Here is a 26,636-nt window from a genome sequence, read left to right as displayed (position 1 = left end):
AATATACCTGATTTTTTTCTCCCAACCATTTTCTAAAATTGTGTAAGCAACTAGAGCCATCAACATCACTAAAATGTTCCTTTTCAAAGACACTGGGATAAAAGAATTCCTGATTTATCCCTGTATATTAAAGCCATTATTGGCTTTTATAGGGTGCGCTCTTGGGTTCGTTTAAACAGTGATATAAAAAAATGGAAACATCTGTGCGAGCAATGCCTTCTCAATACTATTTGTATGTAAAATACTTACCAAATTATTTCATTAAGCAACACTAACTAGTCCTTTATAGACTAACAGGGAAGAGCCGGAAGAGATCTTGCTGAGCTGAGATGGCCCTGGACCCTCCTCTGCAGAGGCCGGGCCTGGGCTGGGGGTCAGTGGGTGGAGGTGCCCGCCCCCTAGGCCAGCATTCGTTAAGTGATTAAGCTATAGCTCTACTGTTTTGCAAATTTTAGTTTTAAAATGGTAAGGAGACCTTAGGTCTCAGTGAAAATAAGAGGATCTGTTTGTAAAAGGGCAAAACTAGCTTGTGCTAAGAATTTCTTAAGAGTGTGTATAACACAGCACGTGGGCTAAACATAATACATACATTGTTCAGGACATCTCCTAATGCAACAGGATGAAAAACACTGGGTACTTGGTCCAAATTCAGTTCTTATTTTCACGATTTGCTAGCTCATTACTTATTCACTCACCTCTCTCTAGGTAGAATTTTATTCATCAAATATTACCTTGAGCTAGACCAAATCTTATAAAGCAATTTCTTCCTTTTATAAACCAACTTCTTCCCATTTACAAATGAAGCCCTTGAAGCCCAGAGGGGCCCAGGGCTGAGCCAAGGTCTCACCTGGTGAAATTTCACGCCTACCCTCTCCCCTCTGACCTCAAAAGAGTTGGAGAGAGAGGGGGGTGACTCCCTTTTTCTGTCAAACGGATCCGAACAATGTCTTGGAGCAACACATTACATAGCTGTCACTCCTCATTCCAGCCAAGTTCACGATTTCAGATGCACTTTACAAAATCACTTAAGTCTGCGGACTTTAGCTTGTAAGTATAAACGGTTTGGGAGTTAAAACTCTCTGCCAGTGTTTCAGTGGACACCCCCCTTCAGTATGTCTGGCAACTGCTCTGGCGGGTAATGTGACAACGTGAACCATCGAAGGCAATACCTACTAATGAATCATTTTCTCATTACTATCAAAGTAATTAGATTTGTGGTGAACTACAATAAAAAACAAGTAAAAACTTTCCAGTTTTTCTCCTGGAAAACCAATGATGACCTGAAGAAACTTAGAAAAGGTTCTTGAAAATGTAACCGGGCCCGAACGTGCCAGGGCGGTGCGGCCCTCATTTTAAGGATGCGCGGGGCTCACCGCGGACCCCAAGCGCCACCAGCAAACATGCCAACGTCTGAACGTTGTTCTCAAAATGGAAAAGCAGCTGCGGTGACACGGACTCTAGAAAATAAAACGTCCATGAAGCATGTTTCTGTTTTTAATTTTTTTGCTTTGATAGATCAGTTGCTTCACAAAAATCCCTTTCAAAGACAACAATCCGAGAAAACAATTGTTACAGTATTCACATTTAAAGATTGTCAGTTCATAGACCAAACAACGGAAACGGGAGGACGGCGGAGTTATTCCTGTCCCTAACTGCCAGAGGTGGGCCGTTCTCACCTTCCGGGGATGTCTGAGCTTGTCTGAAAGAAAAAGTGCTCCAACACTTTCTCGCCCAGGTAAGAGTCGGGTCACGGGCAGGTTATGCAGAGATGACTCCCGGGACCCTCGGGGCTGAGGTTCCAGCATCAGGGCTCTGTGGTCTGTGAGCGAGCTGGGGCCGGGGCCCATCTCACTTTGCATGCTGGATAAATGCTTACACTGTCTTATTTCTGGAATCAAGACACGGAAAGCTCCGTTAGTGCAGCAGCTGGAGCGTGGCCAGGGCACGGACCAGCCGTCCGCTACCGGCTCGCAAGCTGAGCAGCAGGTAACACATCGCGCTTAACCTGGGTCTCAAACCACCGTCAAAAGCATCCTTCACAGGGAAAGAATTTAACAAAAGCAAAGTCAAGGTCGAATTCGTTCATTTAAAATGAAAGCTCAACGGGGTCGTGCGCTCACAGATGCTCTCAAAAATCCGAGGGCTGGAAAACGGGTATTTATTAGGGACCAAGTGACCAGCAATACGCCGGGCAGCAGTTAACAGTCTGCCTGTCGGGTTGTTTAAAATCCCCTTGGTTACTCAGGGGAAGGGCTTAAAGGAACCTCAGGCTGTGTCCAGAGCGCCCTCTCTCGAGTGGGCTTCATCCTTGTCCTCTGACTGTGGCGAGCAGCACGCAGACTTCGGCTGGAGGGAGTGTGGCCGAGACCCCGGGCACCGACGGCTGGACCCCCACGCGGCCCCGCGTGAGCACTGCCGTGGCCTGTGCAGCACACATCCCAGGACAGGATTTCTGCTGCAGGGAAACGCGGACCTGGCGCGACCACCTGCCCCTGTCACTGATCTGAGCCCAAGGGCAGAGGGATGGTGGGCGGGGGGGGGGGGGGGGGGGGGGGCGCGCGGGCGGGGGGGGGGGAAGCGAAGGGAGGGAGGTGGGAGGGAGGGGCTGGCCAGCTTCCACAGGGCCTCGTCTTAAATTCTAACTTCGTTGGACTTCAAATGATCTTTTAAACTGGTGTAGACTTGACTTAAAATACTTGAAATTGTTTACAAATGAGGGACGCAATAGCTGCTTTAAAATGTTATTTTCTCCCCCAAAAGAGTCGAGAATCAAGTTTTTCTTTTAAACCTCCTGAAATATTTTAAAAGAAATTCCTGTGTGTTTCTTGCTTCCTTCTGAGTCACCTAGGAAGTGCTCTCCTATGAGTAACTTTAATTATTAATAATTTCGGGGGGGAAAGTCAGTTCCAGAAAACAACCTGCCCCAGCTCAGAATACCCCCATGTAGCCTTGGTCCACAACCAGTTACTGTCACTGCTTCTCAGGAGCTGACGATCTTCCCGACCGTAAGACTGTCCTTGAGAAGCGCGCTGAGCTTGACGGTAACACGAAGATTTCCTCCGTGAAACCAGGGCCTCTGCTTCCTCTCTGAGGAAAAGCCCCACTTGAAAGCAAACCAACAGAAACAAATCAAAACCCAAGGAAACAAACCCAGTCTGCTCTGCGGTTCGTCTGGTCACCAGGAACCGAAGTCCCAACACTGCTCCAGATCTGATGTGATCAAGTCAGAGGGAAGGACCACGTGCAGGAGAGAACACCGACCCCAGGACCAGCGTGAGACGCGGCGGCAGGAGGGCCACCGTCCCCCCATCCTCCAGGCCCCACTCGTTCCTGTCCCGCAGGGGATGTCTGTTAATCGTGGCACAAAGCCGAGGGCTTGCTCTTTACCCCGGCTCTGAGCCAGCGGGATAGAGGACAGTTCATATTAGTTTATCATAAACATTCTACACGTAACATATGGCTGACTAAAAACTCTAAAACAACACCCAGCTAACGTGGTACACTAACCATTTAACTGTGGTCAAATTTAAATTAGACTGAAGTATGTCAGTAAGAGCTTTTAACTGACCACTGGCTACCATTTCTTAGCTTACCTAAGCTCTACTTAGCAAGTACCTTTAGATGTTTGTTTAAGATAAGTGTAGGATGCAATCTGAGCACTTACGGATAGACTAAAATTTGAAGATATCAAACCTTCATTAAATAGGTGTTTCTTTTATAGGAGTAAATGTAAATTGCTACCCTGGGATAGCAGAGAGCCATGGAATGCTAGCTAACTTTGGGCAGGTTCGTCAAATTTGGTCAATTCAGAACATTCCAAATTGAGACAGTAAGCATGTACTGTTTCTCCTCTAGAAATTTTATCCTCGATATAGTCATAATCCAATTCATAACGAATTTATAAAAATAGCTTTTTATCCAATAATTCCAGCAAGGTAAAAATAGGAGTTTCTTTTCACATACAGCAAATGACACAGGCTCACGGAACACGAGCGAACGGAACCACATTTAACTCGCCATACATTCGCCACCAGGTCGCACGCGGTTTATTGCTGTGTGCTGTCATCCGCCTCACACCAGCACTTTTCAGGGCCAGAAGCTGCTTCCTAATCCACGGGCTCCGTCAATAAACCAGCCCACTGAGACCTGCTTTCACCACAGAGCTAAATTAAAACTGCATGATTTTCTAGAAAATGGCAGCACTATTCCTTAATCTAGTCGGGGGTTCAGGGGGCGGGGGAGGGGGTCTGTCATTCATCATACTTTTAGCATTAAACCTTGAAAGAATTTCCTTAAAAACACACACACGCACGCACACACACGCACGCACACACCTTGAAAGAAGTCGCTGCACCAGCAAAGACGCCCTGGAAGCTTACTAGGAAATACAAAAGTGCACCTTCTATGCCTACATATAAAACATATTAGAAATAAAACTGTGTAAAATGTTTGCTGTGCCAACTATAAAAGGCGGGGCGGGCGGCCCTACTGCAGGGAGTCGCTGTTCTCCAGCACCAGCCCGCCCAGGTGGCCGGGCGCCAGCGCCGCCCCGCCGTCCCCCGTGCTGTCCACCGAGTCGTCCTCGCTCTGCTCGGCCATCATCACCTGCTGTACCGCCAGCGTGGCCCCGTCCGACGACAGGGACTGCAGGCTGTCCACGTTCATGCCCACGGGCGCGGTGATGGTCACGACGGCTCCTGCGGCACAAGGCGGCTGTCACCACACCATCGGCGCTCGGATGCCAACTGTTACCCCTCGACCTGTGGGGCCGGGCTGCCTGACCTCCCGCGAAGCCCCCTGCCCATTCCTGGGACCATCCGCAGGGAGTTAAGGACCCGTGTCTCTAGGATGGGCCCCAGACCCTGCGCGGCTAAGCTCTCAGTCTACAGAGGGTCCGAGGGTCAGGACGGTAAAGGGCACAGATGCCCGGGGTGCAGAGCGAGCGCCACACAGAGGACAAGAGACCCAGGACACGGGGGAGAGGCCTCGAGACAACAAAGCGGGGAGACGGGGCGGGAGGACTGGGTCAGAGGAAGGCAGGCCGGTCTGAGACGGAGACGGAGAACTTGCGACACGCGTTCCTGCTCCCCCAGCCGACAGCGGAGGGGGGAGAGCACCAAGGGCCCGCGAGCGGGACGCCGATGAGACACGCTGGGCCGAGGACGGCGCTGCGCTAGGGAACCCCACGTGGTGGGTCACACGTGCCCGTCCATAAAAATCTGCACAGCACCAGCGGGTGAAGAAAGCAAGAAGGTGTCATCTGGGGTTTACATAATTCATGTAGCGTTACGCTTAGGAAACTTCTAAAAATGATTCATTCATGCATTCATTCTTGTCTGTGCACAGACCACGGCATCAGACACGCACTGGGAGCCTCCACGGGAAACTGGTACTAAGGGTTGTCTCTGGAGAAGATAAGAAGCCAGGGTGGAGGAAAGAGTACTTCTCACTGGATATCCTTGCCTGAAGTTCTTCCCCAGTGGATAGGTATTGCCTTTTCCAGGAGCGGGGCAAGGGAGGGGGAGAGAGAGAGGAAAAAAACCTTTCTAACTAATCCTTGAATTAAAAAGGAAAACAAAAATGGAAAATACAAATGATCTAAGTATGAAGGTAAAGCCACTGCCTATCAAAACCCAAATAAAGAAGCCAAGGCTTTACAGGCACATCCCGTGAGGGGCCCCTTCCGAGCCCAGGGCCAGCCCGGCTCTGGGACACCCTGAGCATTGGCAGAGGACAGATGAGTGCATGTGTGCAGGAAACAACCGAGGCCAGGAAGAGAATCAGCCCCAAAGATCACAGAGCACAGTGTCCAGAGCTGGCAGAGCTGGACTGGACACACCCTGGAGCACAGGCCCTGGGCCGGGCCACTGACAGGTCTTGCCTCTGTCGAGGGGGAAAAGCAGGCCAGGACCCAGCACTGCCGGGACCACCAGGCAAGAACCAATTGCAAAAGCAAAGCCCAAGAGGATCAGAGAGTGCCCAGTAACCTGACCGCTAGAACATAGCTCAGGGAGACCCGGAGCGACACGGAAACACCCATCCCCCAATAAGGTCACACCCACAATGTCTGGCCTCTAGTCAAAGATTACCAGGCACGCAAACAGGCCGGAAAACAGCCCATAATGAGAATTCAGTCAACAGAAACAAGCCCAGAGCTGACAGATGTTACAAGTAGCAGAGGAGGTCATCAAAACAGTCACTGGAGACTGTGTGCTGTTTGTTCAAAACTTCAGTAGACCGTGAAAGATACAAAAGCTCCCACGGAGCTTCTAGACAATGTCCAACATGAAAAACACAGGGATGGGATTAGCGGAAGATTAAACATCGCGGAACACAAGACTGGGGAAGCTTAAGAATAGAAACAGAGAAACTATCCAGGATGAAACAGAGAAGAAGAATCCAAAATCCTGGAGAAAGCAGCAGTAACTGTGTGAGTTGTAACACCCTATCATAGGGGCAACTGGAGCCCCTGGGGGAGGGGAGCTCAGAAAATACATTTGAAGAAATAATGGCCCCAAACTTTCCCAACTGAATAACAGTAAACTGCTGAGCGGAAAACGTAAGAGGAGAACGAGAAGGTAAGAATGCGATAATAACACAACTTACTACATTTAAAAATACACACACACAACCATCTTAAGTGTGAGGAACTCACGCACACAGAAGATGCTCGTCAGCTAAACACAGAAGCAGCGGCCCGTGATGAGGGGACGCGGGGCAAAGGGAAGAAGAACAGCTGGATGAGGGCCGCAGGGACAGAAAGAGTGAAGCGCCAGGCGGTGAGCGCACGACACGTCCACTCGCTGCACCGAAGCAGGAGGGACAGAAAGAGGCGGGAGGGACCTCGGGGGACTGGCCTGGGACCCGGCTCTCCCGGGCACACCTGCACCCCTAACAAGCACCGGGACCAGCGCTCTCTCGTGGTCAGATGCAGAACGACCACTGCCTGCCCTTGGTTCACAGCCTCACACCCCCCCCAGCCCCCAGGACAGCGGCCGCCCACCGGCTGCGAGGGCACAGGCCCGGGCCCGGTCCCCACCTTCGGACACGGTCAGCTCGCTGGCGGCTGGCTGTGCAGCTCCTGAGGCGATGGAATCGGGCCAAAACCTCTGGACGGGTCTGTTCTGAGCAGTTTTCTTCTTTGTTTTTGGAGTTTCTGAGCAACTAGAATCCAACATCGGCTGCAGGATTCGTCTTCTCGCATTGATGAACCTGCGAGCAGGAAACAGGTCAAAACGGCCTTTCCGAGGTCGCCCAAGGCAGTCACAGGCCCGCCTGACGAACCACACGAGCAGGAACACGTATTCCCTGTTAGAAGCAGCACTCGGTGACGACACGCATATTACCTAAATGTCCAGAGAACAGGGCTGCTTTTAAAGTGATTCATCTGAATACAGACCAGCTCTTCCATGGGACCTTTCCTCCACTGTAACCGACGTCTCCCTGTCGGTGAAACTGCTATTCATAATGACACTGATGATACTGTCAACGTTGTGAATGCGGCATGATTTTCTCTGAGGAAGAGGAAGGTCAAAGCAGCAAAACTACACGCCCTGCAGTCGTGACGCCCGAGGCCTTGCAGGCTGTGCGTCTCCTATCTGAGGGTCCCACCCGGCCAAGCCCTGAGTGTGGACAGATGTCCGGCTCTGAGGTTGCCTAACTTCAAAGTCCTAAGATTCAAAAACATCTACAGTTGCACTAGGACATATTCTAATAATACAAATGACCGGGCTGGCGCCTCAGAGCTTCGTTCAGCGTCGATCTCTGGTCCCTGCAGCTGAGCGTGAGCTGGACTCCCCGGAAGCTCACCGCCGACCCCAGCGCCACCTGGGAAGGGGCACCCGCTGCTACCTTTCAATCTGTCTCTTTATCCATCTTTGTCAAAGCTGCTACGAGGCAGAGGCCTAAGCTAACGATGAGTGTTGTCCAATCTCGCTCCAAGATATAATTTTTGCAAATATAAAAGGAAAGAAAGTCAGAAGAGGTAAAAATAGCTTCAAATATTAACTAAAAGACTTTAGAAAGTTTAGAATTTATAAAAGTCATGTTTTAAACTGTGATGAATTTCAAAATTAAAAGTTGAGGTCAAACCTTCTAGATAAGACAATTCTCTTAAGACAGCAGAGGAGCAACTTAGGGAAGGGCAGGGAGCCCACGAATGAGGAACAAATAGCGAGGAGAAGGCTGATTGGCGATAAACACACCAGAACATCCAGAGACGCACCTCTGCGTCTCTCATCCCTCAATCCATCCATCACTAAACCACACACAGTCTCTACGTGGGACCGCAGGAAAATAACGGAGAACATGCTAAGACATTACAAAACTCACAGCCACACAGTACTCGAAACTTTTGAACTCCTGTTAACACTCTATCTAAAAGGTCTAACAGGAGCTGACTCAAAGGGTATGGTCTATTATGGCTAGCTAAGTAAAAAGTACTGGCCCAAGTGCAAGATACTGGAAACACCTGATGCAACGCCAAAGCATACCTCCTGCATACACAACTGCCCAAAACGGAAGAATTTATCATTTATGTTGGAACTCACCTGACCTTCAAGTTTAAATTTTAACAGTTAAAATGAAAAGATAACAATGTTTACAAGTGGTAGAATCTGTATTTCCTTTTCTTTTACGCGAGCCAATTTCATTAACCTGAAATCAATTCCTACATCTGAATAAGAAGTAAATAAAAATGAGGCAAATGACTGCAAGCAGAACGCAAGTGCACACCCAGACCTCAACGCCGCTCAGTGATGTGAGCGCCTCTTGTGTAAGGGAAAACCATCACGGTCAGGGTCCAAGTGTCCACACTGCCATGTGACACGAGAAGCAGAACAGGGTGTTTCATAAAGAAACGCTTCCCTCTCAGGACCCTGAGGCCTCCTGTGGGGCAGGACCACCGCGCGGCCGGCCAGCCATGGGACTCCCTCCCCCAGTCACTGCTGAACAAGTGACACGGGTTTCAAAAGGTGTGAGGGGTGCGGAGGGGCCACCGGGGTGAGGGGAACTCACCTCGGCCGTCCACCGCCCAGAGGAGCTCGTCCACAGAAACATGGTGTTTGTGAGTGGAGGCTGGGGTGAGGGGCGCTGGCTAATGCCCTGGAGAAACCCATTTCTAATCGAGGGAGGGGGATGTCGGCCAAAGGCCCTTAGTGGGGTCCCGAGCATTGAAAATTTAAGGTGAAAGTGTGTGTGATTTACGCTTACCTGGCTGCCCCCGATTCCAGACTCTGATAACACAGGAATGCTAGTTAAAAGAACTCATGTACTTCAACCAAAATCTACTACCTATTGGCGTGAGGACTGCAGGTGCTCCGCCGTGCGGACGGCACCGTTTCGGAAAGCAGGGGCAGCTTACCAGTTGTTCACCTGGAGTAGCGTCAAATTTGTCTGAGCAGCAATCTGTTTTTTCTCATCTTCTGTCGGGTAGGGATGCTGAAAATAAAAAGAAGGGTCACCGTGAGCTCCAGCTTTTAAAAAGGAACTCAAGATCATCCTGGTGAAACAGAGGCACACAAACAATCGTTAGTAAAAACCGGCGTCAAGGGTGCTTGCAGCTAAAACCTAGCTTCAGTCTCATCATGTTTTCCAGAAATGCCTAAAACAAATGAAGCCTTTCTCCCAGCAGCCCAAGAACACAGGTGTTGCAGCAGCTAGTGAAAGCCCAGGCAGAGGTGTGACGCAGACAGGAGTCCGCACACTCAAAGGCCACGGCGAGGGGAAGGGCGCGGGGCACGCAGAGGGGCTCCTGGGCTGCACCAGCTGCTGCCCTAAGCACCCGACACAATCTATGGCTTTGTATCAACGTTACAGGTGTAATTCAAGGACCATAAACTGCAACCATTTAAAGCAGATAAATGGCTGAGTTTCGACCCACAGCAAGACAGAGCGCGCAGGTCACCCCTGTACATCCTACGGAGATTCACTGATTCCTCACGGACACAGAGCTGCCGCCACCGTGATGTTACGATGAGGAAACTGAGCAGGGCAGTGCACACCCTCCCCGCATCCTGGGCCGGCTGAACAAGAGGAGGCAGGAAGCGGATGGGGCTGCTCCAGGCCGTCACATTCAGGCGACACGTTTCCGTCACGGGAAGCGCCAGCACGAGCTGACACTGGGATGCACGGGTGTCACCTACGGCGTCACTAGACTCGCGTGTGCAGCTGGCAGAGAACCGAACTGAGGGCTGGGGACGGGGTGTCTGCTATTTACTCTTCATTTCACGTATGACCGAAACATTTCACTCAGAAAAAGCCAGAAGTATAATAAATACAGACACACCTAGGAAATACTGCAGGTTCAGTTCCAGACCACCTCAGTAAAGAGAATATTGCGATAAAGCGAGTCACGAATTTTTGTGTTTCCAAAAATGTTATATAAAAGTTATGTTTAGGCTCTACTGTAGTCCATGAAGTGTGCAGTAACATTACATCTAATAGAACAATGTACATACCTTATTTTAAAATACTTTATTGCTAAAAAATGCTAACCATATCTGAGCCTTCTTGCAAAAGTCACATCACAGATGACTGAGCACAGATCATATCAAATAATAATGGAAAAGTTTGAAATATTGAGAGAATTACCAAAATGTGACACAGAGATAAGAAGTAAGCAAACGCTGCTGGAAACAATGGCACCGATAGATGTGGTCCACGCAGGGTTGCCACAGACCTTCAGTTTGTGAAAAACGAACATCTGAGAAGCGCAATAAAGTGCAGTATGCTTGTACCAAAATTCACAGACGCACCAGAGGAAAACAATTTCTATCTGCAGTAATAAACAACTTCTCCAAGGTCGGTTACCATCTGCCTGTAGAAACCAGTACGACATTCACTCTAAAACGTGCACGCACTGAAGGCCCTTATTTTGCACCGAGCAGGACCCCAGGGGGTGACTGGCACCGACAAAGTAAGGAAGTGGGGGTCCCTTTTGCTTTTTAAGCGAACACTCCGTGTGTCCGGAAGGGCACTATGCCTTCTGGGATATATAACCGCATTTATCTCAACAGCAGTGGTCCCACTCCTCACACTAGCCCACAGTGACTCACTTTCATTCTATAGGTGAGCATCTGGCCCCAAGTGAGAGTTTATGGAAACAGAAATATTGTTCTCGTAAAATAGGGGCTTCCCTGGTGGCACAGTGGTTGAGAGTCTGCCTGCCGATGCGGGGGACACAGGTTCGTGCCCCGGTCCGGGAAGATCCCACATGCCGCGGAGCAGCTGGGCCCGTGAGCCATGGCTGCTGAGCCTGCGCGTCCGGAGCCTGTGCTCTGCAATGGGAGAGGCCACAGCAGTGAGAGGCCCGCGTACCGCAAAAAAAAAAAGGCTCGTAAAATAAAAAGGGGGCAGGAAGCAAGTACACAAACCAGAAAACAAAACAAAACAAAACAAAAAACCCACCAAAACAGTAACGAGTGCTGCCTAGAGTGTCAGGAAAACTACAAGGAAAGGACAGTATTTCAGAGAAATGAGGTCAAGAAGAAGACACAGGAAATGCTTCATAGGGAAAAAAAAAAAGGCATTTTAATTGAACCTCTGAGCAGGGTCTATTTTAGAAATGATTAAAACATTAAAGGAAACTTAACAGGAAAATAGCCAATTCCATCACTTACTTGTGTTGTAGTCCAATCACTACATTACAGACACATTTATCGGTTGTAATACAATGTATTTAGAAACATGTACGTTCTACTTTTTCACTTACGTCCACGTACCTACAGCTTCCTAGTGCTTTTGGCCCTCGCTTACCGTGTTAACTCGCTGTACAACCTTCCTAACGCGCACACCAACCCATTTCCCTTTATGGCAGCAAACAGCACTGTAACATTCTGTCCCTAAACGTCTCCCCTGCGCGTGACCCTCGCTAGGACCAGCTTCTAGGCGGGGTCGCACTGCCGATGACGACCGCGTTCTCCCGCGGCATGTGAGCCGCCCCCTCCGGGCCAGGGCACAGCCCGCAGAGCCCAGCTCCGGGCAGAGGAAAGGGTCTCAGCAGCGACCAGGGCCAAACCCCAGAGGGACTGGAGGCAACAGCCGGGTGAGGACGGAGGCGGGCGCCCAGGCACGGACGCGGCCGCAGCCCGGGCGGGGGGCGCCCCCAGGGGCAAAGGGGCGCTGCGGAGACCCGAGGGCACCACGGCGCACGGGGTGGAGGCGGGGAGGCCGGGGCAGTGAGGACGCGGCCGCAGCGGGTGACGGCAGCGCTGACGCCCAGGCGCAGGTCCGGGCCGACCAGCTCAGCCCTCAGGAGCGGCCGGGCCGGGGCTGCGGATGGACAGGTCCGCGGAAAGGGGTTTCTCCCTCCCGGCCCTCCAGACCCTCTGGACCTCCGCATCCGCCCGCACGCCGCCTGGGCCCCTCCCTCTGCCCGCACAGGCCGTAACCCAGCGGTGCGCCCACCTTCCCACCTCCATCCTACCGCGCCCCCCGGGGCCAGCCCGGTCCTTCCCAACACAGCAGCAGCGAGAAGGCTGTCACTCCTGGAAGCTACTCGCGGTCACATCCTCCCCCGAGGTCGGGGGCGTGGGGACTGGGTTCAGGCGGGGAACCAGCCAGCCTTCCCCAGAAATCGGTGGGCAAGCGTGCACCCTGAGACAGGACGGCTTCAGGGGGACGTGCCGAGGTCCAGGTGAGGAAAGGGGGTGCGCAGCCTAAGGCACACCAAGCTCCCCTTCACGGTCACGGCCACGTGCCGCCCCTCCGTCCACAAGCTCGACTCCTCATCTCCCTCCCAAATCCCACGTATCAAACATCGCTACTTTCCAAGGTTTTGCCCCAGAGCACCTCTTCTCTGCCCACTTCTCTCATCAACCTCACCTCCCCGCAGGCACCCTCCACGGGCAGTTTCTCTCGCGGGCGCGTACCGTTAACAGCGGCTGAACTTACTCCCTGTCACCAGCTTTTGGGTAACCCTCCCTTCTGTCCTGTGCTCGACCCATCATGGACAGTCAACAGAACACCGATTCTTAAACCCAGGCCTACCAGCCCACATAAGTCCATTTTTTCTAGAAAATCAGCCAGAAAGAAAGCATCACGGAGGTCTGGCTAGTTGCAGAGCACGTGTGTCCTCACCCCGATGTGCTGGAAGAGCCAGGACCTCATCACATTGGTGGCGTGCTTCGGCAGGACCCCCCTCTTGTTCTTAGATGAACCGTCATCTTGATGCAAGATGCTGAGATCCTGGTTTAACTGTAACTGAAGCTTTTAAACAATTGAAAAATAATGTTAGAAAGCATAGAAAATGATGACATACCCAAGTAGCTTATGAGTGCAGGTGTAGAGAACAACCAAGGATCTTACAGCTACGTGTCTTATTTACAGGAAAGGCATGAACACTGGGACCCTGTAGGGCTGATTTTCCGAGGATGTGGCCCCTCGCGTTGTAACCCTTTACACTCGCGTCTCAGCCGCGCAGGGGCCCCGTCTGGCGATGCAGGTGGGACGGGCACCGAGAAGCCCCGAGTGTCCCACCCTGCACGCAGCCGAGCCCCGCCCTCGCACACACTTGTCCTCAGCTTGTCTCCTCTGGCGACAGATGAGACAACAGCCCATTTCCTGGCCTGGAGCAGGATTCAAGCAACCGACAAGGATGGACAGGGAAGCTGGAAGGGCCACTAACTAGAGGAGCCCGGCCAGGAGAGAAAGAAACACACAAAGTGCGGACAGAGCGACCACAGAGCAGAGGGGCCAAGGCGATGACCTCTGCCCAGACGGCTCCACGGCCACTCAAGACACTGCCCCCCTCACCCTGAGAAGAGCCTGAGATACAGCCTGTTCATTCCATCTCGGAAGGAGAGGACACGTGTGTAAGTCCCCTTAGATGAGCGTCCATCCGCTCACACAAACACGAGGAAAGAGCATCATGCCCCAGGCGTCCAGCCAGGGGCTGCAGAGATGGTGCCAGTGGCGTTCATGCCCCAGACCAGGGAGAAAACCAACACCCCGCGCTGGGGCCTCCACACAGACACATCGGGACCTCTCCACTGTGATCCATGCTTTACCTTAGAACTTCTGTGTGACCACCTAGAGGGGTGGGACAGGGAGGGTGGGAGGGAGGGAGGCTCAAGACGGAGGAGATATGGGGGTACATGTGTGCATATGGCTGATTCACTCTGTTGTACAACAGAAACTAACATAGCATTGTGAAGCAACTGCATTCCAATAAAGATGTACTAAAAAAAAAGAAAAATCAATAAATACGCATCAACTTCTGTAGGTCAGTTTCAGTATAATACAGTCATAAACATCATTTACAGGACTTGGAAGTTTATTTTGGAGAGGTATCTATTATTTGTTCTTCCTCTAGATTGACATCATTTTGGATAATTCTTTAAAAGACTGAACACCAGCATCTAAACAGACAGAATTTATGACTTAAAGGAGACATTACAACCACTAACTAAAATTTCTTAAAACCTAAGATTATTACTAAGGGCATAACTGTTTTCTGGAATGCATGTGTTTGTTCATTAAAGGACTGAACAGTATTTTTTTTTTAAAGATTGATTAATTTTTGGCTGCGTTGGGTCTTAGTTGAGGCACGAGGGATCTTTCGTTGCAGCGCTCGGGCTTCTCTCTAGTTGTGGTGCGCAGGCTCCAGGGTGCGTGGGCTCTGTAGTTTGCGGCACACAGCCTCTCTAGTTGAGATGCGTGAGCTCAGTAGTTGTGGTGCGCAGGCTTAGTTGCCCCGCGGCATGTGGGATCTTAGTTCCCCGACCAGGGACCGAACCCACGTCCCCTGCACTGGAAAGCGGATTCTCTACCACTGGACCGCCGGGGAAGCCCCGAGGACTGAACAGTATTAAGCAAATGCCTATATGCTCACACTTGTGTGCAACAGGAAAAAGAATGAAAAATGGGCTTTTAAAACTAGTTCCACTAGGGCCAAAATGGAACCTGTCTGCTGTGTTTGCCTCAATTTAATACATGACCTTCTTCATGCAATGTGACATGTATTTCAGTTTCAGTGTTGTTTTTTTTGTGCAGGGTTAAAACAAGTGTGGACTCATGAACAGGGAAAGTGACAGCTGGCCACATGACTCGACCTCACAGATGCCACCAAGGGGGCCTGGGGAGGCCAACGAAGCCGAGGGCCTGCGGGGGGACCGGCCAACCGGCCCCCCGCCCTCCAGCAAAGCTGAGCCTGCGCGTGGCAGGGGGATTTAAAAGCCGAGGAAACTGGGTGAAAACCCATTTAAGAAGCAGCGGGGCCCCCATACCACTCCCCATCGTTCTCTGCGGGTGACTGATCTGCCCCCAGCCCTGCAGAGACTCGGGGTCTCTTTCCCAAAGAAACAGACCAGAGGCTGAAGACCGAGCCTAGCTCGAGGGTGGGAGGAGGGGCGAGGCCAGAACGAGGGTGAAGAAGATCTGCACACAAGGTGGGAGACCCCGCCCACTCCTGCCCCTGCAACTATGCTTCCGCCCCAAGCAAGAGATCAGAGTCCTGCTCCGGGGAAATGAAGGAAGAAAAGGCCGAGGGAGCGCAGAATTTGGAGGCCAGGCCACAGAGGAGCCGGCCCGCCAAAGAACAGCACCTGGCGAGCACCAAAGAGCATTCCAGTGCCTCGTGTTTACATTTAGAAGGACAGCCAACTGCCCCCAAACACTTGAACGCCTCCCTCACAAAAAGCCAACAGCAAAGCAAATGAATGGTATGATGTGCGGGAAACAGGGCAAGTGCAGAAAGCAAAGCACGTGCCAACCATCCGTGAACCAAGGGTAGGAGAGCACAGTGGGCAAAGAGGAGCCTCAGAAGTTACAACCACACTGAAATGTAAAACCTAACAGATGCGTTGGAAGATAAAAGGCAAGTTCTCGAAAGTAGATAGAAAGTAGACACTGGGGATACAAATATAAAAATACAGAAAAATCAAGAGACTCGGTTCAGAAGGTCTAGCGTCCGATCTGTAAGGGCTCTGGAAGGAGAGAATGTGCAGGTTGGGGGCGGGGGCGGGGCTGTCACAGAGAGGTCAGGAAAATGTCCCAGCCTCAAGGACACGAGGTCCCTGGCAGTGCCCAGCGCAGCCGACAAACAAGACCCGCGCCAAAAACTCAGGGGAAAGAGACGCATCTGACAGAGGAGAAAGCACCGAAGACGGGGAAGCGGAGCTCACACTGACTGTCTCGGAGGCAGCGCGGCTGCTAGAACACGCTGACGGCGCCCGGGGAGCCCCTTCCCAACCTGGAATCGTACATGCAAACCAACTGCGTGTCAAGGATGAGACCAAGTCACTTCTAGGTTTGCTAAGTCCCAACACGAGGCACCTTCCACACACGTTTTCTCCGCAAGTTCTCGAAGGGGCAGTGAAGCCTAGAAAGTAGAAGACGTGGGCTCGCGGAGAAGGGGTTCCTCAGGGTGACGCGCCGGATGCCCGACGCGCGACGCCCGGCCGAGGTGGAGACCAGGAGGCCGAGAGCCCCGAGGCCACGCGGCCCCGACCAGCTACCTGACAGGGACACCGAAAGCATGCTAGGCATCCGTGAGGATTCAGCCGCCGACGCCATGGAAACTGTGCGGGGGTGGGTGGGGGAGAACCCAGCTGCTACCTCGGGCAGCGTGATCACGGTTACACACGCAGCTCAGCAGAAACCAGCATTTACATGCTCATGAGGATGTTCACAATGAAAACGCATCAGCTGCCCTGTGTCTACATGGACGGCATCCTGGCCAGGGAGGGGACGGGAGAGAGCACAGCCCCCAGCAGGACAGAAAGCCCACGCTACAGGTTGTACGGGTGAGCTAGGGGAGGGGATTTTATTTCAAACACGGAGGGAACAGCAGAAGCAATGGCCAGGAGGCCTGAAAGCGGTCACCCAAGGGGAGCGAAGGTGAGGGTGGGAGCTGCTGTGAGTCTGGTCCAGGCCTCTCAGCAACGCGGGCACAGGGCGACCTGATACCAGAGAGTCAAGCATCACCGTAAATCGCGAAAAGGAGGCGAAAACTTGTCACACGTCAGACAATAGCACAACCCCGACCCATACGAATAACGGTTTTGTACAAATAAGACTATCCCGGGAAAGGGGAGCAGGGTGGGGCGAGGAGAAATCAGTGGAGTCTCACTGCCCTGGCTACTTCTTATTTTCTCGGAAAAAAATGCTTTTAAATGAGTATGTACTGCGAGCACAACGGGGGACCCTTCTGTAGAGGTGGCACAGCCCAGGAAGAGCGTCCGGCTCCTCCGTGTGACCGGCGCCAGGTCAGAAAACGCCCCCGTGGCCAATGCGCCCGGCGCGGGGAGGGGCCGGCCACCGCCGTGCGCCGTCAGAGACAACCGCGCGCTCTCTTGACCTCCAGTTTCTAGAACACAGAAGCCATCACTGCTGAGGGACTCACCCTAACTACCTGCAGCCCAGCAAGAACCCAGACGTCGGCCAAATGAGAAGGAAAAACGCCCGGAGTGACCACAACAGCTCTGCAGGATCACGTACCTACACGCGTGGGCTCCCTGGTCACAGAAGGCCCCAGCCGGGCCCCAGCCGGTCTATTTACTCTTCTGTGAAACCCCCTGCCCGCCCTGCGCGGGGCTTGTCTCTCCAGCTCCCCAGCCCTGCCGCCCTGCAAGGGACAGACACCGGGGCTGTGACGGGGAGGGGACAAGTGCAGGGTGGGCTGCGGGGTCACTGAGGACCAGAGCAGAGGCGGCTCCTGGCCAGCAGCCTCAGGGAGCAGGGGCTCCGCGGACGTCACCCAAACTCTGCACGTCTGCTATGTAAACTCGGTGAAATTCTTCCTTAAACAGCAGAACGAATGAGCCTCCACCGTACCAGTAAGCACTGGACTTCACAGTGTTTCTTTCCGCTAAAAACAGTTCACTGTGAGGCCAGGAAACGCTCTGAAAACCAGCTTTCTGTTCCCAGCCACTGTAAATGGAAAACTTCAGGCACGGCGGGCTGGCCGGGGATGGCGGGCCGGCGCTGGGTGGCTGGGCCTGGGGGCCACCTCGTGTCCTGGCCTCAGGTGTGCCCAGGCGGCCCCTGACCCAGGCCCTCTCACACCTGCTTCTGATATAAGAGAACAGTGACATCCCCAAGGCTGGGCCTCAAAGTGGTTAACGAGGATGTACAAAGCATCTGTGCAGGCCAAAGACAAAGAATAACATAAAGAATGAATCAATGGTCTTCAGTAAGAACTGATGGCGAAAACACTGCTTCTGATTTAAACCTAGCTAAGTGTAAAACATTAAAAAAATGTGTGTGTATATCCCTAGAACGTAGAGGGGACTGGTCTCGCGTTACCACAAAGGCACAGGGAGGGTAAGACGACCCCCAGGTCGGGGCACGTCACGGCACTGCCAGCGCTGGCGTTCTGCCGGCCCAAGCCCACCCCCTCAGCTGGAGGCCTGGGTCGGGGTGAACGTCCGGGGGTCCGGGCAGGGTGCGTCTACGCAGCCTCCGCCCTGCTGAAGCGGAGACAACCACACAGCCCCGCGTTAGACGGGACAGCAGTGGCCCCTCGCGGGGAGGGACCTTTTCCTCCTTCCTTAGGCTTCTCTGAACTCTGCAACAATGTGGAAGATGAACCGTGAAGAAGACGCATGACACCGACATTCAGGTTAACTGGAGACCGCCCGCATGGCCTTCACGCCGAGGGGACGGCTGGAGCCCGGGCCGCCTGTGCCCCCGTCCCTGTGCTAACACACCCCCAAGCACCCCGCGGGGCCAGCTCACGGACCTGGGAGTTCTGGATCCGGATCGTGCCGGGCGACAGCGCCTGTGTCACCACCTGGCCTTGGGGAGTGACGACTGTGACCGGCTGATAGACTGTGCCCCCTAGAAAGGAACACGAAAAGCTGAATCACTCTCCAGTCCTCACGGTTATAACCGCTCTTCTCGGTGTGCTCACCGAAGAACAAAATCTGTAGCTGATGAGCTCTGAAAATCATTTCGAACGGCAGCAGCACTCGGCTGGCTGACGCTTCACTTGGGCGGTGGCGGGCGCGTGAGCCAGGGCTCCTCGCGAGACAGCACAGGGCGGGCGGCTGGGGGTGGTCTGTGAGTCCCCTGCTTCGCTCGCCTCCATTTCCTGGCACGTATTAAAGGACTTGGCCAAAGGTGTTAGATAACAAATATTTTTATTCTGGTTATTTTTTCCATCCAACGTGCTTTCATCTTCCTGCGGAGGTTTCCCTTTGTGTGATTATGGGGAGGGTTTTAGTTTACTTTCTCCCCCTCCTTCTGTGCCCATTCCATCTTCATGATGGTTCTGTACGTGCAACGTACAAGAAAAACCATCACAGGAAGAGGACAGATTCCAGAGTTCCCTGCTGCATCCGAGACAAGTAACACTAACGCTAAGGCTGCATTTTCACCTGCTTATCATCGACTTCTGACGCTGCTTAAGGTTTTCCAGGTGCTGCTAAGAGCACAATTAAAAACTATGTTATTTGAAAATTTCTGTTCGTTTTTGCTATATATTTTCAACTCCCATATAAAACCTTTCCTGCCAATATTTTTTGAGAGGGAAACACAATTTGTATAAAATATTTGTTACTGAGAATGAACAAGAACCAGGCATTCAAAGAGCTCTAGACATTGACACTCCTGTATCGGGAACTGGCATTAATTAGAAACCACGCTGATGCACTTCTTCATTCTAATATAAAGGTCTTCTTTCTGCAAAAGCTCGAGGCAAGTGTCCCTTTTTCTGTCGTCATACCTGCCACTGTTGCCATGGTGACGCTCCCCTGCTGCAGAGCGGATGCTGGTACCACGATTCCTTGGGGGCTGAGAGTGCCTGTGATGGCGCTTTGAACCTGCTGTAAGTCATGAACACACAGCGAACGGGTTATGTTATCAGAAGACAGAAAACCCATGTTTAAAACTCCAAAACACGTGGCATAATGGCATCATCAGTAAAGGAAAGACGCTTGAGGCAAAGAGCATCATCAGAGGACAAGCCTTCGTAAGGCTTGCGTCACAGACGTATCTGGAAGCAAGAGGTGCCGAACTGACTGCGTGTTAAATGTGATCAACACTGAGGTATTAGTTTCAGCTTAGCTTCCAAAAGATGATCTCTCACCTCCTCCGCATACTAAACACCCTACAGCCCTGGAGGTATAACTAGGAAGACTAAAATCACCTGATCGAGTCACACACCTTCTCCATTCAACTTGGCTCAGAGTTTTCCAAGAACCAAAGCCTCCTGGACAGGATGAGCTATTCAAAAGATGATGCCACAGGCTGGGGAGTCCCCCCGGGGGCACAGCCTGTACCTGCCCTTCCCACAGCACAGAGCACGCCGGAGCCCCCAGTGTCCACGTCTGTGGGGTGCTGGGTCTGGGCCTGGCCTACTGCAGGCTCCATGCAAGTGTCCGTAAACACCATGTCGGAGAATCTACCCATCTGAAGTCAGATGCAAATGGGCCAATGTATCCATTTCCTGTGATGGCTGGACTGGGAGCCGGCGAGGGGCGGACCTCTGCACCCGGCATCCAGCACGGGGTCTGGCACACAGCAGGCACCCAGATGCTTGAGCGGTTAAACAGCCTAAGTAGAGAGCCTTCAAAGACAATTACCCTGTGGGCTATCACATCCACTTGAACGTATAAACTTTGCTAGGTCTACGTGAAGCTTGCTACATAAACTTGGTCAGGATAAAAATTAAGCAATCCAAATCAGTATTCTAAGCTCCCACATTAAGAACCTAGAAAAAGAGGAGGCAGATGGAACCAGAGCAAGCAGAAGGAAGGAAATAAGAAAGATGAAAGCAGAAATCAATGGAACTGAAAACAGAAAACCAGAAAAATCAATGAAATAAGAGCTGCTTCTTTGCAAAGATCAATACAGTGACAAACCTCTAGTAAGACGGACAGAAAAAAAGAGAAAAAAAACAAATTACCGATATCTGGAATGAAACAGGGGAGATCACTACAGACCCTGAAGATATCAAAGGATGAAAAAGGAATACTACTGTAAACCACTCGACACACGTAAATTTGACGTCTTAGACAAAATCCAACGTGAAACAGATAATCTGAATAGCCCTTTAAGTAATAAGGAAACTGAATTAGTAATTTTAAAATTCCAAAAAAGAAATCTCCAGGCCTAGGTAGTGTCACCGGAGAATTCTGCCGAGCATTTAAAGGAGAGTGAACACAACTAACCAATTCTACATATTGCTTCCAGAAAACAGAAGAGGAGGGGACATTCTCCAATCCATTTTATGAAGCTTATACTATCCTGATGCCAAACCTAGCCAAAGACTGTACAAAAAAAATAGCTACAGACGAATATCCCTCAATATAGACACAAAAATGCTTAACAAAATTCAGGAATCTATACAAAAAGAATTACGTGCCAGGGCCAAGTGGAGTTTATTTCAGGAATGCAAAGCTTGCTCAATATTCAAAAAAATCAAGTAATGTAACTCTACCACATTAATAGGTGAAAGAAGAAAAATCACATATCAATCTATGCAGGAAAGCATTTGTCAAAATTCAGCATAATAAAAACTCTCAGAAAAACAGGACTAGAAGGGAACTTCCTCAACCTGAAAAAGAGCATCTAGAAAAAAAAACAAACCTACCACTATTCCCCCGACACTGGGAAGAAGGCAAAGATGTCCCCTGAATCCCATTCCAGATAGTCCTGGATGTTCCAGCAGAGCAGTAAGGCAGGAAAAGGAAACAGAAAGTGTAGAGATCAGAAGGGACAAAACAGAACTGTCCCTATTTGCAGATGACAAGACTAAACAGGTAGAAAATCCTAAAGAATCTACAAAAAGGATCTCCTCGGACTAATAAGGAAGTTCAGCCAGGTCCCAGGATACAAGATAAAGATACAAAAATCAACTGGATTTCTACATATTGGCATGGATTCTGAAGTTAAAAATATAATAAATTTACGATTGTGCAAAAGAGTGAAATACTTAGGTATAATTCTAAAACCACGTGTGCAGGAATTTTATGTCAAAAGCGAGAAAACACTGATGAAAGAAATCACAGAAGAGTAAATTAGTGGAGAGAGCGCCGCAACTGTGGGCTGGGAGAGTCAACACAGTAAAGGTGTCAACTCTCCCCAAGGTGACACACAGGTTTAATGCAACTCCTGTCAAAACCTCAGTAACATTTTTTTGCAGATATAGACAAGATTATTCTAAAATTCATGTGGAAAGACTAAGGAACTAGAATAACTAAACTAATCTTGAAAAATAATAAAGTAGGAGGAATCGGTCTACCCGATTTTGAGACTTATATAGCCACAGGAATCAAGACTATATGGTCTAGATACACAGATCAATGGGACAGAACAGAGAACACAGCAACAGGGCCTACAAGTATGACCAACTAGTTTCTGACAATAGTGCAAAGGCAATTCCACGGAGGAAGGACAGCCCTTTCAACAAACGGTGCTGGAGCAAATGGATGAACTTAGGCAAAAAAACCCAAACCTGAAAATGGGCCATGGATTTAAATGTAAAATTTTTAGGAAAAAAATAAGAGAAAGATCTTTGGGACCTAGGGCTAGGCAAAGAGCTCTTCGACTTGACACTGAAAGTATGACTGATAAAAGGAAATTTGATAAATGGGATTTTATCAAAATGAAAAAGGTTTGCTCTGCAAAAGACCCTGTTAAGAGGATGGAAAGATACGCTAGAGACTTGGAGAAAATACTGGCAAACCATATATCCAATGGAGGACTTGCCTCTAGAGTACTCTCAAAGGTCAACCATTTTTAAAAATCCAATTAGAAAATGGACAAAAGACACGAGCAGACCTTCTACCAAGGAGGATACACAGATGGGAAATAAGCACATGAAAAGACGGTCAATACCGCTGGCCATCAGGGAAATGCGAATTACAGCCACAATGAAATGTCACTACACCCCTTCAGAATGGCTAAATATTACAGTGCTGCAACATGGATGAACCTGAGGACATTATGCTAAGGAAAATAAGCCAAACACAAAGGGACAAACATGGTATGACTGCCCTTACATAAGGTACCGAGATTAGTCAAGGTCACAGAGACAGAAAGCAGGATAGTGGGGTCCAGGGGCCGGGGGGAGGGGGAGGGAGAGTGAGGAGCCAGTGTTGCAGGGGGACAGGGTCTCAGGTTGGGAAGGTGAGAAAGTTCTGGAAAGGACGGTGGTGACGGTTGCACAACAGTGTGAATGTGCTTAATGCCACTGAGCCGTGCACTTTACAATGGTTAAAATGGTAAGTTTTGTGTTATTTGTGTTTTACCACAATCTTAAAAATTCATTAAAAAAAAAGAATTAGAAAGCAATGACTGGTGCGCTGGCCTCCAGAAACGTGGGGCCCGGGGTCCGGGACACAGAGTGAAGCCTCCCTTTTCACCCGGGAAGCCCAGGTGGGCCCTCTCTCTGGCCTGAGGGAACACATTCCCGGCACAGGCCACGTTCAGAAACCCAGAGGGTCCTCAGAGCAGGAGAGCCGAGGGCAGCCCCACAATCTGAAAGGGCTGCGGCCTCAGACATCAGCACGTTTCACCCTTGCCGACGCTGCAGGGGCCAAGCAGGAGCACAGGGCCCGCCGTAAGTACCTGGGACTGGACGGGGGAGTACGGGCTGCCAGGTTCCCCGCTCAGGAGAGTTTCACTGTTCATTTTCGTTTTTAGACAAGCAATATAGCGACTGCAGAAATCTTTGCAGAGTTCATTAACCTTTTCCAGCTCGAGAAGATGAATACGCAGAACCTGGATTGCTTTTACCATCTAGAAGCAAGAAAATGAAGACTTTCAGACCAGAAAAAGGGAGCATGACGGTAAGTTATCATTATCACCACACGACTCTCCTGGGTTATGAGCTTGGTAATGACTCAGCTTGGTTATGAGCCAGCCAAGGCCACCTGTACCGCCAGTAACAGGAGGAGAAAGACACCAGATGTTACGCAGAACCACCAAGCATTCCAGCCCCACCGACCTGTGGCTTGTTGTTTCGGCTCCACGTGGCTGCAGCGACAGAGGCGGTCACAGCTCTGGAGCCGCCGGGCCTCGACCTTGGCCTCACCTAGCGACTCACCCTCTCCCCGCTACTGCTCCTTCACCCGTAAATGGGGATGAATCCGTACGCACCTCCCGGGTGGTTCCTAATCTTGAAGAAGTTCAACTTACCAACTCTGCCTTTAATGGACTCTGCTTTGGGCGTCAAGTCTAAGAACTATGCCTGCCCCTAGATTAGCCCCAGATCCTAAAGAATTTCTCTTACAATTTTTCTAAAAGCTCTTCGGTTTTATACAAAGTCACTACATTTGGGGGTAATTCGTCTCCCAGCAGTAGATAACGGACACTAGTGATGAACCATTACCATAAACACCACTTCCTGTGAACGAGCAACCTAAGACTCAGCTCCTTCCCCGTGACCTTGGTGGTGACAGTTCACACATCTCTGGAATCAACCAGTCAGCCAGCGAGTAGTGAGAATGACTACTAAGTGCCGAGCTCTGCTAGGCCCTGTGCTAGGGCACCAGGCAGGAGAGCCCTGGTCCCTGCCCGCCTGGCCCATGCTGGCTACGCCCGTTCCCTCCTTGCTGATGGCCGCATACAGAGATGCGGAGGCAGAGGGAGCATCAGGCCCTCATCCCCAAAAGGCAGGCACTGTTGGTCCCATTTCGAAGACGAGGAGACAGACTCAAAGTCAGACAACTCACCTATAAAATCTATTTGGCTGTAAGGGTGGAATATTAATGAAAAATTAAAAACAGTAACACCTAAGACCAAGGCAGTTTATTCAGGGAAAAGTTTTCCAAAGACCCTTTCCTGCTGATGAGGGGCCTAGGGCTCTGGTCTGGGAGCTGGCCAACTCTAGTGGGAATCCAGCCCCAGACACAGGCTGCCAGGGCTGCCCGGTGCTGAAGGATGCCACTCCCCTTGGGCATAGCAGTGATGTCAGCCCAACGAACTCTCCATTGCTGTCGGGAAGCACAGAGAACCCAAGGTTTCGGAGCACTGGACCTGGGAGGGGGGCACCCGCGTGAGCCAGGCTGGCTTCAGACAGGAAGCCTAAGGGAGGCCGTAAGGGGTGTCGGTCCCTTGATAGGCCCGTCCCTGCTCTGTGCTCACAGGCCACTCCGAGTCATCCACAGTCTGTCACCCACCACCAGTGCCAGCCTCCAGACAGAGCTGTCTTGGAGAACAAAGTTGTGGTCCACGATCGGGGAAGAGCCAACACCTGAAGCTGGGCCCAGACACGTTCCCAGGAAGCAAGACACAGGGCACGCCGACCCCAGTGGACCTTCCTGAACATACAGGAGGGACTGAACCCCCAGCCCACTCAGGATGCAGGCTCAAGCCATCCTGTTGGATTATTACAGGAAGGGGTCAACAGAGGAGGCTGGAGACCTGGCGACATTCAAGTCACACACGGAAAATTATCTCACGAATTGTACAGTTCTCCCCTTCGGCAGAGCCACACACAATCTGAAGTTCTAATTAGAAATTTAAAATTTATCGAACAGATTAAATTTAGAAGAAATAAAAATTAAGACCATGTATGTTACTTACTAAGTTGTCAGTTTCTGGATCCTCACAAAAGAAGGGCTTTCCTTCCTTCTCTTGCCTCCTTACGAAGCTCTCAATGTCCACGTCAAAGCTGGCAGAAGTTGTGCCTTCCGAGCCCTGTGTGGACTGCTCACATTTTTCAAACAACAAAGCTAATAGTGGAAACAGCGGATGCCTGGGGGGAAAAATTTAAAAGATGTGTTCTACACTTTCATGAAAATGTTTTACTATGTACATGTGCAATGTTTTCTATAACAGCTTTGCTGAGATATAATTCACACGCCACACAATTCATCTATTTACAGTTTATAATGCAACGGATTTTCGTATAGTCACAGGGTTGTGCAACCATCACCACAGTCGATTTTATAATATTTTCATCCCCCAGAGAAACCCTGTAACTGCTAGCAGTCACTCTCCATTTTCCACCAAACCCCAGCCCCAGGCCACCACTAATCTACTCTCTGTCTCTACAGATTTGCCAGTTCTAGACGTTTCATATAAAAGGAGTCATATACTACGTGCGCTTTGGTGTCTGGCTTCTTTCACTTAGCGTGATGTTTCCTAGGCTCATCAGTGTTGTAACATATAACAGTACTTCATTCCTTTTTATGGCTGCATAATATTTCACTGTATGGTTAACACCAGTTGGACAGTTTTAAATTTTACTTTCAGATCCATACTCCATTTTGAGTAGATCTTTGTAAAGGATGTGAGATTAGGTCAAGGATCTTCTCTCTGCATGTGGATGTCCAATTGTTCCAACTTGGACAATCTGTTGGAAACTCCACCTTTCTCCACTGAGAAGATCAGGTAGACTGATTCTTCCAACTTTATTCTTCTTTTCACAATTGTTTTAGCTGGTCTAGTTCTTTTGACTTCCATATAAAATTTAGAAATAACTTGTCTATATGTACAGAAATATCCTGCTACAACGTTAATTGTAATTGCTATAGAGCAATTTTAGGAGAAGTGACATCTTTACTACGTTGAGTCTTCCAATCCATGAACATGGTATGCCCTTTATTTAGGTTTCCTTTGACTGCTTCCATTGGCATTTTATAGTTTCCAACATAAAGGTTTGTATGTGCTTTATTAGAGTTATACCTACATTTTTTTGGAGCTCTCGAAAGTGGTATTTTCTCTTTAATTTCAGTTTCTAATTGTAC

The 26,636-nt window shown here is 50.4% G+C and overlaps 1 protein-coding gene across 3 annotated transcripts in view; it reads right to left on the bottom strand.

Annotated features, from left to right (window-relative positions):
* Positions 1 to 2,578: 2,578 nt before the first annotated feature.
* Positions 2,579 to 26,636, bottom strand: part of PKNOX1 (PBX/knotted 1 homeobox 1) — a 47,810-nt gene continuing 23,752 nt past the window's right edge. For 2 of the 3 annotated variants that reach the window (XM_082655233.1, XM_082655234.1), the window contains 8 exons: positions 25,471 to 25,642; positions 23,512 to 23,682; positions 19,664 to 19,763; positions 18,680 to 18,777; positions 13,078 to 13,206; positions 9,362 to 9,438; positions 7,040 to 7,212; positions 2,579 to 4,697 (listed from right to left, as the gene is read on the bottom strand). In XM_082655233.1, coding sequence (XP_082511359.1) covers positions 4,486 to 4,697; positions 7,040 to 7,212; positions 9,362 to 9,438; positions 13,078 to 13,206; positions 18,680 to 18,777; positions 19,664 to 19,763; positions 23,512 to 23,682; positions 25,471 to 25,642 — 1,132 coding nt within the window. In that variant the 3' untranslated portion in view covers positions 2,579 to 4,485. The remainder of the gene's footprint in view (positions 4,698 to 7,039; positions 7,213 to 9,361; positions 9,439 to 13,077; positions 13,207 to 18,679; positions 18,778 to 19,663; positions 19,764 to 23,511; positions 23,683 to 25,470; positions 25,643 to 26,636) is intronic. The other variant, XM_082655235.1, reaches the window with a different exon arrangement.

Source organism: Grampus griseus (assembly GCF_964374135.1).
Source record: "Grampus griseus genome assembly, chromosome: 5".
NCBI lineage: Eukaryota > Metazoa > Chordata > Mammalia > Artiodactyla > Delphinidae > Grampus > Grampus griseus.
This window is presented reverse-complemented; position numbering and strand designations above follow the sequence as displayed.